The sequence below is a fragment of the Fistularia commersonii genome, chromosome 11 (assembly GCF_037954325.1).
Source record: "Fistularia commersonii isolate RoL2024-O1a breed Wild chromosome 11, RoL_Fcom_v1.0, whole genome shotgun sequence".
In the NCBI taxonomy this organism is placed as follows: domain Eukaryota; kingdom Metazoa; phylum Chordata; class Actinopteri; order Syngnathiformes; family Fistulariidae; genus Fistularia; species Fistularia commersonii.
This window is the reverse complement of record NC_141294.1, coordinates 6,576,360-6,593,554: the sequence shown is the minus strand read 5'-3', so window position 1 is coordinate 6,593,554 and position 17,195 is coordinate 6,576,360. Positions and strand designations below refer to the sequence as shown.

At 39.4% G+C, this 17,195-nt stretch overlaps 1 protein-coding gene across 1 annotated transcript in view; it reads left to right on the top strand.

Moving 5' to 3' along the window:
• The window catches only part of klhl32 (kelch-like family member 32), a 28,818-nt gene that overhangs the window by 9,496 nt on the left and 2,127 nt on the right, over window positions 1-17,195 (top strand). Inside the window, exons 5-9 of the mRNA XM_086154685.1 lie at window positions 4,637-4,735; window positions 9,107-9,322; window positions 11,841-12,567; window positions 12,720-12,778; window positions 15,311-15,503. Coding sequence (XP_086010811.1) covers window positions 4,637-4,735; window positions 9,107-9,322; window positions 11,841-12,567; window positions 12,720-12,778; window positions 15,311-15,503 — 1,294 coding nt within the window. The remainder of the gene's footprint in view (window positions 1-4,636; window positions 4,736-9,106; window positions 9,323-11,840; window positions 12,568-12,719; window positions 12,779-15,310; window positions 15,504-17,195) is intronic.

Sequence of the window (17,195 nt, the reverse complement as noted above, 5' to 3'; positions counted from 1 at the left end):
TGAGCAAAAAGTACTGAATTTAAGGAAATACACTGTTGTCTTTAAGCTGAAAGGCATTTTTTTGGGTGGAGGAATTATTTAGAGGTGGTATTGTTAAACCATGCTATTTATGATTATCAGAAAATCATTGTCATTACATTCAGTTGTGGCATTCACAATCTGTACAATAATTAAATGGAAATATATATACAGTATGTTGATTACCATTCAATATTTTGTGTAAAAACTCTATAAGTTCTCCATGTCATTTTCAATAATGATACAGCATTCAAGGTCAAATTAAATGTTTTAAGCATTGTTAGAAATACAGAAGTTTAGACATGATAATGTGTAAAATTATTCTCATATTTGAAATGAATTATTTGATTTATCAACTTCTCAGATGAACACACAGTAAGAACTAAAGTCGAAGATAAGATTAATCAACCATGGCTTACCATACATGCCAGACAAGCAAAGGAGAATGAATGGGGCTGCAAGGAGTTGTATCAATAATTCTGATCTGGTAAACTTGATTAAGTTTATAAGAGTTGATAAAGAAAGCAGAAATATTGTATTTTCAACCAAGTGTCAAGGAATCTATTCATAATTATATGATTCTTTATTAGATTCCCTGTGTTTAAAGTAAATGTTTTGCAATACCGTTTTACTGACGATAAGTCTTAAGTGTCCAAATATTACTCTAATGTTGTGACAGCAGACTGAGAAGTAAGTTTCACTGAAATGCAGTGGCATAAAGCTTAAAAGGTTAAAAGTGGGAAAGTCTTTTTTCACCACTATCAAATCTGCCACCCAAATGAATCACGCAGAAACCATGGCTTTTGCACATTACCTCCTTAATCTCAGCAGTATAAGCTTGTACAGCATGACTGTGGATCCAGTGTTATTCAGGGATGTGTGAGTGCTGAATCAGATAAACTGAGTCTGGTCTCGGACCCTGTGAAAAAACCTTTAAATGAAAAGTGAAAGGAATGAACACAGCGTTACATTCACATGCTTTCCCGGTGTTTTCCTCTCAGTCGTTCAATGACAATTAAGTATGTGATCATCTCCAATCACCCTCCTTGACCTTTGTGCAATACTCAGTTTTGCAATGTATGTATTACGCTGAGAGGACAAGAAGTCTGAAATTTAACCTACCGGAATTTTTTTTTCACAGAGGAAATGAGCAAAGAGTAGTTCGGCATTGAAAGTAGGTCAACAGCAGGCTTGTGAGCCACCCTACTTTGGTTGGCTCAGCTCCTGTCTGCCTAGAGGAGATCATAGCTGATGAGATGAGGGCAATATGCTTATCCCAACACTGTAAATAATGACCCATTAAAATCCTTCAGCCACATGTCATACGTCAGCAGAGGAAGTGAAGAAACAGGAGCTTTTCATCTTCTGTTACTTTTTGCTGTTTTTCAAGTCAGAATGAATATCTTCATTATCACGTGCAACGTCCTGCTGTGTCACGCCTTTTTGTTTGTCAAATTAGAAAATCTCATTACTTGTTTGTCCGAGCCTGGCCTAGGTAATAAGCAACAATCGACAGATTACCTTAAAATTCTGCATAAAACAAAAAACAAAACAAACAATAAACAGTAGTGGGAAAAGCATGTGTTAGATATTTTAAAAAATAAACGCAACTAAATTTCATCGTGTGAATTGGCACATTTAAAAAATAAAATTAGTGGTACTAGTATTGTAACTTTTGTGACATATTTCCTCCAATATATTCGTATTATTAAAACATTAGTCTCGAGGCTGGAAGTCCCCGCTCGTTGGCCAAATAGGTCTATCAGTCTCTGTTTTTTGCCAAGAGTGCTTAAAGTTATTCGGCTGCATGATGTAAGCAAAGATGTAATAAAAGTTTGTCTTCCAGGCATCTCATTTCGTGCCGTCCTCTCCTCCAGGTACAGCTTTTGAGTATCTAGCAAAATAAAAGTCAGATCACACAAAAGCCCACTACACTCCCACAATGTACTTTAAAATGGACCTCGGCAGAGTGAAGCTAAAGCGCTCCACCTGCAGCGGGCCTCCGGAGTGGCGAGGATCTGAGGAACGGTCACTTTGATATTTTATATGGGGTTGCTTGCGCTGCTGCTGCCTGCTTGGATGCTGATTAGGATGAAAAAGAGAAAATCTATTGCTTATTGTTTTTGAGCTCACGTTTACTTGGTTTCGTATTTATCTCTTCAAAGTACCAGCAGAGTTGACAATTGGAGAAAATATACTGATGGAAATGGTGACTTTTTCAAACAGTCCCTTTGTTTAATATATACACCATTGCAGGTTATATAGACTTGGATGATGGAAGCAAATCCCTTATTACATTTATATGAAATTATAAAGCTTATGGGAGCCTACAGATAGAGGAGCTAGTGATTAATTGGACTTCTACCTATGACTGGCAGGACATCAAACTGGGAAAAAAGGGGGAAAAAGTGAGTTATCAGCAAAACTTGCTGAAAATGAGCAAAGTTTTAAAGTGGCTGTCATCCCTGTAAATTACTTTCCATTATAAAGATACAGGCTAATAGGTGGATTGAAGGAAACGTTTACATAAATTCTGAAAAGTCTACCCATGCACGTTCTGTATGTTTTCACATCTGGTACATTATGTGGACAGGCACACGTCGAGCATATACAGTATTTCTGTTACCACGATGACAAAATAGCAACTGTATTTTGTGTATTCGGATTAATACAGACTAACAAGGACGCTTTTGGGAAAAATTGATGTTCCTGAGTGCTGCTTACCAGTATTCAGCCCACCACTGTTTAAACAGCAGTGGGAGGCAGGGGAGACAACTGGTGAGGTAATTTTTCTCACTTACTATAACTGATGCATCACAGCTCTGTGGTTAACTAGGGCAGTCCTGATGAATGGATTATCATAGGTTTGCTCTTGCCCTCTATATCAAACTATATTTAGATCAAGAAGGTGAGTCACAGATAAAGTGGAGTTTTTAGTCTGATTGGGTTATTGTATTTTAGGGGGTATTGGAAGATTCAGCTTCTCCTTATGTGCCTATATCTGAGGTAAAACTGTGTGGGCTTGTCAGCCTAGAAATGTATCGGCTGCATGACAGAGATTTATGTTTCTGTGGGTGGATAGAATGTACCAGATGGAAGCTTTCAGTAGATAATTTCAGATGCCGTTCACTGGGCTCGGCAGTCGGGCGGAATCAATGAGATCAGGAAAGCCTTGACCATGTTACTATGCGGACACAATAATTAAAATGAATCAATAAAGCACATTGTTAGTTTTATGCAGTACAACACTTTCCTCTTTTGCGTCTGTGTTAAGGTTTTTAATTCATCTATAAGAATCATATAAAAATCCAATGAGGAGACAGTAAAATGGGTGAACTGATAAAAATAAATGAAAGCATAAATAAATAGATAGATAAATAAATAAGTGCAACACTGTTTTTTAAGCTGAAATTAATTCAGCCTCGACCTCATTACCTAACTCTTCAATAAATTGCCTTGACCATTTTTTTTCACAAATTACACCAAAGCAAACTTAGCCAGGTTAAATCAAATGACGCAATCGCAAAATAAACTGCCTTCAATTTTCATTTATTCATTTTCTTAATACATAAACAGCAGCACAAGTTACCATGTGAGACTCAGACTGAGTAATAGTTAGAGATAAATCCTCAGGAGGCAAAGATGAAGAGTTATACAAGACACACAATATTGTCGGAGGAGTTCAATGCCCATTTAAATGTCCTTAGATTCGGCTTTTAAGATAACAACACACATGACCATCAATAAAGTGGAAATACCTTTTATCAATGGTTTTACTTTTCAAAATACATTATTATGCAAAACATCATAAAAACATCCAGGTTTTACAATCGTGAACAATACAACCAGAACAGATCTATGTAAAATACAGTAATTACAGTTACAATGATCTAAGTTGTAAACCCACATTCCAAACAACTACCAACACAAGTAGTGTAGGTCAACGTTTTTTTTATTTTTTGGTCACGCAGAAAGCACAATGTCAAGTAATTTTGACTAAATTGTCTTTTTCCTTCAGAAACTGAATGAGAACTCACAATAAATCACAAGTAATCTCTTACTTTTATGATAGAAGGTGTTTTGCACTGGCTTTTGAACTGCTTTCTGTAAAGATCTCTGACATATTCTAATAGAATATTCCAATGCTGTCACATGAATATGCAATATAACTATCATACACACTTGACTTTTAGTCTTCCTAACAATATGCATAACGATCAACCAGCACACTAACACAAATGACTTCTTCCGTATTATGTGTTGGATTTTGTAGTTTTTGCAGAAAACAAAGAAAAGGCAGGTATTTCAAGTATTTTGTTTACTCCGTAGACGTGTCAGCAAGGAATTTTCAAGCTTTATTTCATTACAATTACTAGAATGTGTTGTTTCTGTGTTGTTTGTCGAGAGCCACTGTTTTCAGTCTTGGAAAACAAGGACAGTATAATACAATCATACAGATATTAATGTGTTCAAAAATGTTGTTAGAATTCAAAATCGTAATAAAAGTTGTTTTACAAATGAAAGAAAATCAATGCCAAGAGATGCCAAGAGAACCCAAATACAGGAGAACGCCATTCAAAATAATACTGAACTATATTTGTCTGTCCCCTCTGGTCAGATTTTGCTGGAGCCGTCTGTGATCCAGGACGTCCTTTCTGCAGGGAGCCACCTCCAACTGCTGGAACTCCTCAGCCTCTGCTCCCACTACCTTATCCAGGTACAAACACCATCCTCAGGAGAAACAGAGACATTATATTCTTGGCCTTGTGAAGTTTTCCATCTGAGGAACCTTACTTCATACTGCAAGCTGTGCAAATCCCTTCTAATAATTTAAACTTAAAATAATCACATTTCTTACTTTATTTACAACAGCTGGATTGTATAACTATGACTATGATGTAATGGTGATAAATAACTGTTAACACCAACTGATGATATGAATTGATTTATTCTTAAGGATAGAAAACAGAACTTGTACTGTGCGTCAAAGGGTTAACAAAAGATTCTCGTAATCTACATTCACAAACTGTCAGGCGATCCTGCCTCTAGAGTAAAAAATTAATTTTATGAATGAGCCTTATGAGCCTCTGTGTCTCATATTAAGACACAGAGTTATTGCCACAAGCAATTACTATTTAACTTGAGATAATATTAATGCTATGGGCTGCTGCTATATTTGTTGAAATGTTCAATTTTTTTTTCACAAGAAATGGAGTGAAATACTAAAAGATGGGGTTCCTCAACCAGGCTGTCATTTTCCAACTGCCTTCAAAAGCTTTCATAAAATGTAATTTATTTTACTTGCAATGGTCAGTTTGATCATTTTTTTAAGCCTTCTAGTCAGTGAAGGCATGGAGCAGAGGCATTATGTTCGAAGAGCGTCAGTGTCAGTGGCACGATGATACATTTTTATGAAGCAAGTACTTGATAAAATGAGTCCGGACAGACATGGATATAATTGGGGGCATAAAAGCAAAAGGATATTTGTAGATACCCAGGCATTTTCTGTACCGTCTACTGTACATTGTTGCTCATTTTAAATTACCTTTGCCATACCCAGCACACCCCTTTAAAGTCTATAATGGGTCCATCTTGGCCCAATTGTTAATTGTCTCCTGGTTGACATAATATAATCACAGTCTTATAGGCACACAGGAGATTGGTGAGACTAAAATAATATAAGTTAGGCAGGGCCGTTTCAAAGTATGCCTTGTTAGAGATGACACCCATCCAAATCCGTGCTCTCCAAACAATTTTTCAACCTTTTGCCACAACTCCCTTGTTGGGTATTACTAGCAATATACAAGTTTTCCCTCCTAGAGCACTAACATGTTCACTGATGTAAAAGTATTCCAAATGGTCTATAAACAAGATTTGTATATTCAATTTCAGATTAGCCCTGCCCTGTGAGTACTTGTCAGTGAGGGTGCTTGAGCCCAGGTTAGATCCCTCTGTAAGAATTAGGCCACACCAATGCTTATTCAATGTCCTTTATAACTAAGAGATTAAATGGTTGTAGCTGTGACTCTGTGGTCGTCTGAGTGCACAACTGACATTTGCTGTAAAAAAAAAATATTAATCTTGCAGTTCTTTAACTGATTTGAGGTAGATACACATGATTTGAGGTCATCTAATAATTGCATTTTGTAGTGCTTATTAAATATACTGTATTATCTTGTGCAAGGACATGGTATCCTCAATTCCCCTCCACTGGACAATCTTTTTATCCTGTACTTTAGCGTCCTAGTTCAAACATTGTTGAATCATAATATCCAACAGGGCTCTGCAGCGTCATCTAGTGGTTATAAAGACATCTTGCGTTTATAACTTAACTAAACCACCCGGTTTTGCTTCCGTCACTTTGTACTTGACACTTGCCTTTCAGCTCATTGATCAGTCGGCAGAAGGAAGAGACAAATCATTAACATTGATTTCCCAGTTCAAACTGCAATAGCACCACCATTTAAAATCAGATGAAATATCCAGTTACTATCATCCAGTGTCAAGATATTATAGTGATGTGCAGAAAATTGAGTATTGAATATGTGATCAATAGTACTCATGCTGAATAAAGCACTTATTCATTTCAATTGATTCCAGTGAGGGATTTTGACAGTTATATGTGCACGATTATACCTTGTATCATCTTCCCTTGCCGTTGACAAAAACTATTGTCCAATGTCCTTTGTTTAAAATCCAGATTTAAGGGTGTGACTCTCAATATATATCTCAACAGCAATGATTATAAGAAGAAAAAAGTAAATAAGGAAACTTAACCAAAGTTTCAAAAACTCATTTTAGGTTGCAATTTTTCCACTAAATAGAACAGTGAGGTTACAGGGAGTAGAGAGTACCTTTAAGTAGCTTGGACCAACAGTCCAGAACAATGGAGAGTGTGGAAAAGAGGTAAAGAAATATATGCAAGCAGGTTGGAACAGTTATAGAAAAGTGTTTGGAGTAAAGTCTGATTAAAGTGTACAAGACAGAATGAAAGGTAGGATGTATAAAATAGGGGTGAAACCAGCAATGTGATATGGTGGAGAGACATCACCAATGAAGAGAAGACAGAATACAAAGCCGGAGGCCATAGAGATTAATTTGGGGACGTTCTCTTTGAGAGTGAGGAGGACGGGTAGGATCAGGAATGATGGATGTTTTGAAGGTACATTTAGACTGAGATGGTTTTGGACATTTACAGAGGAGGGATAGTGAAGCTCTGGGTCGAAGGATGCTGAGGTTGGAGCTGCCAGGCAGAATGAGTAGATCAAATAGGAGATTTATGAATGGACTGAAAGAAGACATTATGTTCATTGTCGTGAGAGAAGAGGACACAGAGGAGAGGGTTAGTTGAAGGAAAATGATTGGCTATGCCCTGAGTGTAACATGAGAAAGAAAAAAGTAGAAGAATACACATACTGTATACTGGATGGTGGCTGTGTTATGTGAACAAAATTAAATGCTTGAATGCTGAACATTTTCTATCAAGATTGTAGTAAGTTTGGATGAAAATTAGGGTTCTAGATAAGCAAACCAATTAGATTATTAGACAAACAAAACTGACTTTGACTGGCCAAAACCAGCAGCATTTATAGAGGACAATTAACATAACAAAAAGCCATCAAAAATGCTAATATTGAATTATGACCTGCTACTGTAAACTACGTTTGTATGCAAATTCAAAATGTGTGAACCATGATTATAATCGTAATCAACAACACACAGTTTCAAAGATTTAGACCCAAGCTTGTGCAGTTATAGTTAAATAAATTACTCAAATAAAACATTTTCAGTTATCAAACTAACTAATTCCCCACTTTTTCCCTGAGTTATCTGAACAATACCTGTTTGAAAATCATCCCCAGGTGAGACCTGCAATTTAGCTTTCTTTTATTCCCTGAAGATTGTCAAACTTGTCTTTATTGACAATGTCAGTACAAGCAACTAAATGAAATATGAGGGAGCTACAGCTCAACCAATAACTACACTTAACATTGCACATTATTACCTACGGTCATGTGGCAAACAAAATAACCTTTTGACAGTATTTCACAAGGTGACATAATGATGTTAAAATAAGTGTTTCAAAGTTCCATAGACAGAAAGACAGAGAAAGAGACCTACTGCATCCCAGGTCCACTTAGACTGTGACTGAAATGTCACTCAAAAATCATCTGATTGAATCTCTCACATACATCCTCATCATAGCACATATTTTTGGTGAAGATTTCTCATCAAATAATTTAAGAGAATCAAAATGTAAATTATGACGAAGGTTTACAGACAATATTGAACTAAATGATTAAACTACAGTAAGAGTTGGGTGTATAAATTAAATACTTAAATTTGTTGCTGACTTTAGATAGAAGTATTCGTAATTAAAGTGGGACGATTCTAAATATCTATAAAATTCATATTAGCCCTGCACATATTTTGTTTGAAATTCAAATTGTGACATAATCTACACTGTTGGGTGATGGAAACCCGTGTCAGTGCTCAGTTAGTTGCCAGGTAGTTGTTATTTATTAATGTGCATGAGTACACTGAAATGCAGTGAAGTCCAATGCACTTTTTAAAGGTGTTTTTAGTGCAAGTGGCTTTACATGATTTTTGGGTTGAAAGTGCATTTATTCTATATAATGTGATGAAAGACTGCCAGAAGATGGCAGTCTTATTCCACTACTCCAGACTCCTTTCAATTTTTTTTTTTTTAATCCCTGGTTTCTTTCCCTCATTGGATTGCCATTTGCCAAAGGTGAATACTATAGTGAAGCTTCTGTGAAAGAACCCATGGACTAAGAAATACATTTGTATGATGTTTTTTTATAATATTTTGTCTTATCATCTCCAGTATGCCTGTTCTGAGTGGATAAAAAAAAAAAACACATTAGCAATATAAGTATAGAGGTGATCGCTAATTTACAATTTATTTTCCCATCTCAGTTGACATATGTTAATCTTTTGAAATTTCTATCGTGTGATGGAATATTATACTTTTCCATTCGTCTTCATTCATGGTCATGTAATCTTACAGTCTCTCCTCTCATTGCAGCACATTCATCTGCATGTATTTGTCCGGGGCCCCTTGCAGGAACTGAGCAGCGTGAACTACTTGGAGCTGTACCGTGTGGCCGACTTGTTCCACCTCCCCGCCTTAGAGGAGGCTGTGGTGGGCTTCCTGGTGGAACACCTGTCCGAGCTGACCCAGAGCCGGCAGGAGGAAGCGCTGCAGCTGCCCTTCCGCCTTCTCAGAGAGGTTCTCAAGAGCGACAGGCTCACCTCTCTGAGTGAGGAGGAAATATGGAAGGTACTGAAATTGTCTTTTCTTTACGTCTTGGGTGCAAGATCATCCACTAGGGCGTTAGACTGAGGCGATGAACAATAATGTGAGAAACAATCACCTCAGCTTGTGAATTTGAAAAAAAAAATGGCATCTTTGTTCCAAAATCGCACGAACAATACAGACACAAAAATTCATGAAACAATAACAGCAGACTTATAAACAACAAATTAAACAGTGCCATCTGCATCTCATACATTGTTTGTTTATATTAATGAGGATATGCAATCAGATGTGGCTGTGTACGATTGTGTATGTGCGATATACGGTTGTCCCCGCATCCTCGTGATCACGCATGTGTGTGTGTGTGTCCGTGGTTGATGAACTGCCGAGGTGTGTGGAGACTGTGGAGTGAGGCGGCAGTGCGGGATGGGGACTTGCCGTTTTGACTGTTCATTTGCACCAATCAGCCTACCCCTCCCATCCTTCCCTGGTCTCTCTCTCACTCTCTGTCTTTCTCCCCTTCTCTTCTCTGATTAGGCCCTCCGCGGCTCCATCAGGGCCCCAATCCCCCAGCTGTCACTCGGCCGCCCGTCTGATTGAAAACAATCAGGCCTCTGATGGCACAATTACCCTGACCCTTTAACCAGCCACCGCCGCCATAATCAGTCTCTGATTAGGCTGCTTTGGGCCTCCTTCACTTCACCCAGAAGGTTAATTTGAGCATCAGACGGAAGCGAACAGCAAGCGGGGGCCATCGTCCGAAAGGGTGGGGGCTGTGCACGCCAATACCAGACCGATATAGCCTGTCCGTCAATCATCGTCACTCAGAGTTTTCTGAGAGTCACTCACGCTCTGGAAATCACATTTTCTCCGGCTTTGTCCCCCGTTCTTTCTTGCTTCTTCCTTTGCTCTACCTCCTTGTTGCCCCTCCCTTCCCCTTACCTCTCTCCCTCACTATCTCTCTCCCTCACTCTATCCTTTTCATGCACGCACACTCGTGCACTTTTCCTTTCAGCACGGAGGGAGTACGAGTTGATTTATTCTGTGCCCCGAGGAAGTTGTGTGATGCAGCGTGACCTTCACAGTCAGCCGCTGTAGTGCACACACGTGCACAGGCATGTACAAACGCGCACACACCCTGTCACTTCAGAGGTATGAGGAGAAGGAAGGCGGGGTGAGCGATACAGAGGGAGAGTGGCACGGATGCTGAAAAATGACAGAATCCTGATGTCGCTGTTTGTTGAATATTTGTACCTTAAGGGTGGGATAGAGAAGGAATAAAGGAAAAGGTCAAGATCGCTCCGATATAGTATTCGTGCTCACCTCGCACACCGACTGCTGAGTCTTGTTTTTTTTTTTTTTTTTTTTGGTTTGACTCTAAATTTAGTCCGAACACAGTAACATTTAAACCACCTACATGCCTTTTAGAATAGTGTATTGTTGTGCATGGAGTCCTCTGTCTGGAGGTTCCACTAAAATGCACGTTGCTTTTATGATAATGGTATCAGTGATCTCCAGTCAGCTTGCCCACATGCACACCTCGCCATGGCTAAATAACCTTCCCCAGCTCTCAAGTTCAATTACGTCCCTTCTCTGAGATCCAGTTCACCTGCATGAAACAAAGAAGTGTGCCTGTGGATATTTACAGCCTCTGTATTGAGTGGTCTTGATTAATAAATGTCGGTGTGTATATTTGTGTATTTGCGTATGTGTTTTGGTGTTAACGGTGTTAATTTGCCTCAGTCTTAAACCTCACACCGATAGCCGGTAGTTGTTTTTTTTTTTTAAATAATTAGGCTTAGCAGGTTTTCTCTTTTATAGCACCCTAAGTATTTCACTCTTCTTTTACAGACCATTTTCTCTTTGGTTCTAGAATAACAACCCTGTATACTTCATTCCTCTACTCTTTCTCAGCAGAGCTGTAAAGTTTAATTGCAGCAGCGTGAGACCGGATTAGGACCTCCATTCCAGCTTGCGATGCATATAAAGACACGTTGATCTGATCTATAGTATATTTTATAATATTATTATAAGTATTTAAGATTCCTGTAAAATTATTTTATTGATGCAAAACATTAAAGAACAGGAATGTTTTTTTGTCTATTTTTTTGGATAATACAAAAGTAATTAGTCGCATTAAATTAGCATTTATTGTCTTGTAGTATTTGCATTTGGATCAAATCTTTTTTTAAATGGGGTCTATTGATTTTTCACTCATTTTTTTATAATTTTATGTTGCAAAGACACCAGTGATCACAGAGCTCCCTTTTATACCTGCATTGATTCATACATAGAAGTTCCACCAACTCTGACTCAGGTTTTCATTGTTTTCTAATGCACATAGCTTTAAGAGAGATAGTATTAATGTCTTCAGAGCTGTGTAAAAGGGGCAATTTAATCTTTAAATCTTTCATTCTTGCCGCATGCTGTCTTCTAATTTTCATAATTCCTTCCAGTGTTCTATTTCTCTTCTTTTAATTTTTTATCTGTCCACAACTCCATCCTCTTATCACTACTTTTCTCTCCGTTTCTCTGTCTGAAGTTTGTGGTGCTGTGGTTGGAGCATGACTGTCGCTACCAGTACACCGAGGATCTCCTCCAACACGTTCGTTACGGCCTGATGGACGTCGCAACTTTGCACCACCTCGCCCGGAGCCACCCGCTTGTCCAGTCCAGTCCCACCACAGCTGCCTTGGTGGAAGAAGCCCTGGATTACCACCATGCCATATTCGCGCAGCCCCTCCACCAGTCAGCTCGCACCAGGCCTCGCTTCAAGTCCCTCACCTTATACATAGCGGGCGGGCGGAAGCGGGAGGTGTGCAGAGTCAGGGAGCTGCGCTACTTCAACCCGACTGCACAGGAGCAGGTACGTGTGGCTGGCGGGTCGAACTGGAGTGAGCTGGTGCCCATGCCCGTTGGGCGCAGCCACCACTGCGTGTCTGTAATGGGGAACTTCCTTTTTGTTGTGGGCGGGGAGGTAGAACACTCCACCGGGAGGACTTGTGCGGTAAGGACTGCTTGTCGATACGACCCCAGAGGTAACCGTTGGACTGAGATTGCCCCCATGAAGGCCTGCAGAGAACACTTTGTCCTGGGAGCTTTGGGGCAGTACCTGTACGCAGTGGGGGGCAGGAACGAGCTGAGACAGGTGCTGCCCTCAGTGGAACGCTACTGTCCCAAGAGGAACAAATGGATGTTTGTCCAGCCCTTCGACCGTTCTCTTTCCTGCCATGCCGGCTGCGTGGCCGAAAACCTGCTCTGGGTCTCAGGTACACACGATTGGGACGAAAGAATCAAACTAGAATACACAAATTATCACATATACATAACTCTCACTCCACACATTCACCCAGAAGCATGTTTATACCAATATTGGTTACTATCTGCACATCATCTAGAGTGCTGTTTTTTACTTTCTCAGGTGGGGTGACAAATACAGCTCAGTACCAGAATCGGCTGATGGTTTACGACCCGGAACAGGTAACGTGTTACACTTTCTCTTTTTGCAGTAAACACAGTGCTGTGGCAGAGAGCTGCCCCCACCTAAAATACTGTTGTACGATCGAGTACCCGAAATATACATTAAAGCTGAATGTACTCAGGTTTTTCAGTAATAATATTAATTATTCACATTTATTTTTTTCCTTACATTATATCACGCTCAAGAAGACATAAGAACTGTCTTTCCTAGTTTTGTTTTAACCAGGAAATCCATCGACTTTCCCCCACACAAAAGCCATTTATGGCTCCAAGAGGAGCTAAACTCACATGAATGGGTCATAAGATGCCGTTTATGTCATAAAAAACTTCTAGTGTTTCGTAAGAAAAAGCATGTTGCAGCCTCAAAAAAGAACTGAAATTAATTATGACAACTAATTCAGTCTTAATGAATAAATAACAATGAAATAAAATGGAAAAAAAAAAAAGAATAGCTTCTTTCTGCTGATTTGGCATGATCCCAATCCCAGAAAGCCCTGGTATGTGAAGCTGACTTGAAAAGGCACCATTTACACCGTGTAACCGAAATGTTCTCTGTCACTCCTGAGTAAAAGCTGTGTGCTCTTTCAAAAGAACGGTAAGATCTTGCAGTGAGCACCTGGTTCACTTCTCTCTCATGTTTGAAGTCACTGTTCTCTTCTGTTGTTCAGTGGTAAGCTGTACCATGTTTTCTTTCTTTTTTTTTCCTGTGAAACTGAGCGACTGGTTTTGTGGACTCAGACGCGTCATCCTTTCTCTCAGCATGTGGGAGAAGATAATGACTACGTTTTAATTTCTGAGTGAAATAATCTTTAAGAAAACCTCATCGTATGATGGGAATTTCAATGGGGCGGCATGGTGGTGCATTGGTTTGTGCTTCCTCCTCACAGCAACAAGGTCCCTGGTTCGATTCCATATGGAGTTTGCGTGATCTCCCGTCGTCCAAAACATGCAGCAGGTTCATCGGAGACCCTAAATTGCTCAGATTTGCGAATGAGCGAGTGAATTGCATGTCTCAATATGTACCTATGTGATAGATTTGACTGGTCCAGGGTGAACCTCACCTTTCGCCTAATGTCAGCGAGGATGGAATCAAGCGTAACCTTCAACTCTGATGACAGAATAAGTGGTATAGATAAAGAATTAATGTAAATAATTTTTATGTAAATGTTACATATTACAGACTACATACTCTCCGGTCTGTTTTATATTGAGTGTCCTGTCGTAAGGATTATTTTTATGCCCTGTAAAATATAATCCAGGTTGATACTAGATTGTGAATGGGATTATACATACATGGCAGGTTAGCGCCCATGGGAACCAGTAATGTTATTGAAAAGAAGAACTGATTCATGTTGACAGTATATTAATACCACATCAAATTATGTTAAAGTTATGCTATTGCAGTGAGGTAATCCATTATGTGTTTATCACAACATCCTGGACTTTTTCTCTGCATGACAATAAGGATTCTATGAGGATTATATTGCAGACTTTTAATGTTCACAATGATGGATTACGCCACAGACAGGTCTCAACGATCTGCTAATTGATTTTCGCGCTGTATGAAACCGAACAGAAAATGACTGGCATCCTTGAAAAACTAACCTCTAGTTTCTTGCCACTCATAAGATTTTTGTGTGTTTAGTAAACAAATTCAATCCTTTGTCAAAAATAGAAACCATCCTAATCCCATTGGTTTCCCCTTTTTCACCACATCGCATTCACCTTATTCTCAAGACAATGAATTCTCGTCATATTTTCTTTTATATGTAAAGTCACTCATACACAACTCAGTACACCAGTGAAGTACAGACTGTGTTTATGTTTGCTATTTGAAGCAGCTGTTATGGGAGCCTGGATCCTGGTAAGGCTGCTTATGGTATAGAGGTGTGCAGTGTTTATATGTGTAGGGCGCACATCCATATGGATCTGTGTTTGTACACGTTGGCATGGAAGCAAGGGAACGAAGACACAGATGAAAAAGAAGAGGGAGAGTCTCATTTGTATTCACCACATATCTACATTCACCTGCCAGAGCAATAGCACCCCCCTTCCACCCCTCACCCACTCTACCCTCAACAGATGGCCACCCGTCAGCTCCCAGCAGACACACACACACACCCTCACTCTCATTCTGTGCCTCAATCAAGCGCTCTCTTTCCCTCACTCTCTCTCTCTCCACACACACACACACACACACACACACACACACACACACACACACACACACACACACACACACACACACATACCAAGTAAGCTTCAACATGCTTAGTGAAATGAGCAGGGATTCGCAGTGTAAAATGGAGTGGCTGAAACATATGATTAGAAATAGGGAGGGAAGTCATTAGTACAAACCAGAGCTTGAGTGTCACGTTATTTATCTAGTGCTGAGCATACATCAATTATCCATGCATGGATATGCTTAAATATTAATCTTCTTGTCTTCCTCTCCCTGTCTCCTACTACATTTCATCTCATTGTTTCTGTCTCCCTTCCATCTTCTTTAACCCTTCGCTGGCTCTCCACCAGGATCAGTGGTTAGCTCGCAGTCCCATGTTGCAGAGGCGGGTTTATCACGTGATGGCGGCAGTGAGGAGGCAGCTCTATGTGCTCGGGGGGAATGACCTCGACTACAACAACGACCGCATACTGGTGCGCCACATCGACTCCTACAACATGGACCTGGACCAGTGGACACGCTGCTCTTTCAGCTTGCTCACGGGTGGGGAAAGTGTTTAAAAAAAAAAAAAAAAACAGAACTTCCATATGAAAATGTATAAAATCACTAATATAGCTTAAAATACAGGCAGTGGATTTATATGATGATAACTAGGTGTCCTCAGGGTCCTGAGCGGCAATGGATTGACACAGGCTGTAATTAATTACTCAGTCAAAGTTGGACGAAATTGCATCTGGACCAGTAGTTGTGATAACAAGTCCTCAAACAAAAACCTGCAAATGTAAAATGAAAAAAACAAACAAACACACTGTTTCACAGAAAATGACTGAGGGCTGAAGCTGTGAACTAATTATTCCAGGTAATCCTCTCTAGAAGAAATTTACTATGATAAACTGGACAGGACTATTTTCGAACATCTATGATGTGTTGTATAACCCAATATTAATTTTACTCTAGAAGTCATAGCAGGAGACATTATAGAATATACATATAATGTATACATAGAGAAATCTTTTACACAATCACAAGACGCTTTAAGATATGATGGTAATATGTTGAAAATGAGTCGTGTGAGACATTAACAATGAATCGTAATTTCCTTAGTTATACAGGTCACTTAAAGCTCACAATTCAATTGAAAAAAAAGAATCATAAACCGGATAACATAATGAAAGTTGACAGAGCTCCATGACACCATTAACACAGATCAATTAATTAAATAGTAATGGAAGTATTAAGTTGCCTCAAAGAAATCTTTATTTGAAAATTCAGATTTGACTATGATGTACATCGGAAAATTCTATTTTTTTTCCCCAATTTAAAAATGTTACCATTTTTCATTCCACTTCCCCAGCACACAGGGAGCGTAGTGGTGTGTGGAGTTAATCCCAAATGACACTGAGGGAGGCTCACGCTGGACTTTTAACTGTCAATCACAGGGGCGTAGTCTGGAGACAACCGTGCACTCTCTTATTCACACCTATGGCCAATTAAGTCTCCAATCCATGTTTTTTAGTCTGTGGTTGAAAGCTGAAGCTCTTGGTCAGAATTAATGCAGGCATGGAAACTCGAGACAGAAAGACATGCCTGGCCAACAGGTTTAAACATGAGATTGTTTGCTGTGAGGTAACAGCTTGACCACTTTGCGGGCTCATTTAGAAGAACAGAGTGATACTTCCTGTAAAGACAAAAGTCTCTGAAGCCTTGAGCAATTGCCAGAGGTGTGACTGGTTCTGATAAACCTACATAAAATTATCATCTGACAGCAGCACCCCTGAATTCCAGCCTCGGGAGAATCAGTTGACCCGTCTCTGCCCTGGGTAATTCCAATCACTTTTACACATTCAGGCCTGTGGCAAGTGGCAGGTGTTTGCAGTTAAAATCATGAAAGAAAAAAAAAAAAAAGTCTACTCTACCTGCTCAGCACCAAATGGCAAATAGGCAGTGTTTGCGACCAGCTGGTGAACACAGTGGAACATTTAGCAGCTAAAGAGCCTGATATGTCCCTCAGGAGTTGATAAATATGAGAGTGAATATTGAACTTAACCATGAGTCTGACTCATAGCTTGAATGTTAAAAGTCGCAAGCGAAACAATTTTAAATAGCAGCTTTTTTTTTTTTTTAAATTACTGAAGTAACAGTGTCTTCCTGGAAATGTAAGGAAATAATAATGGGAAAAAAGTAATATATTGTTCCTTTGGTGTTCCTGTGGAGATGGGATGGAAAGCTGTGGCT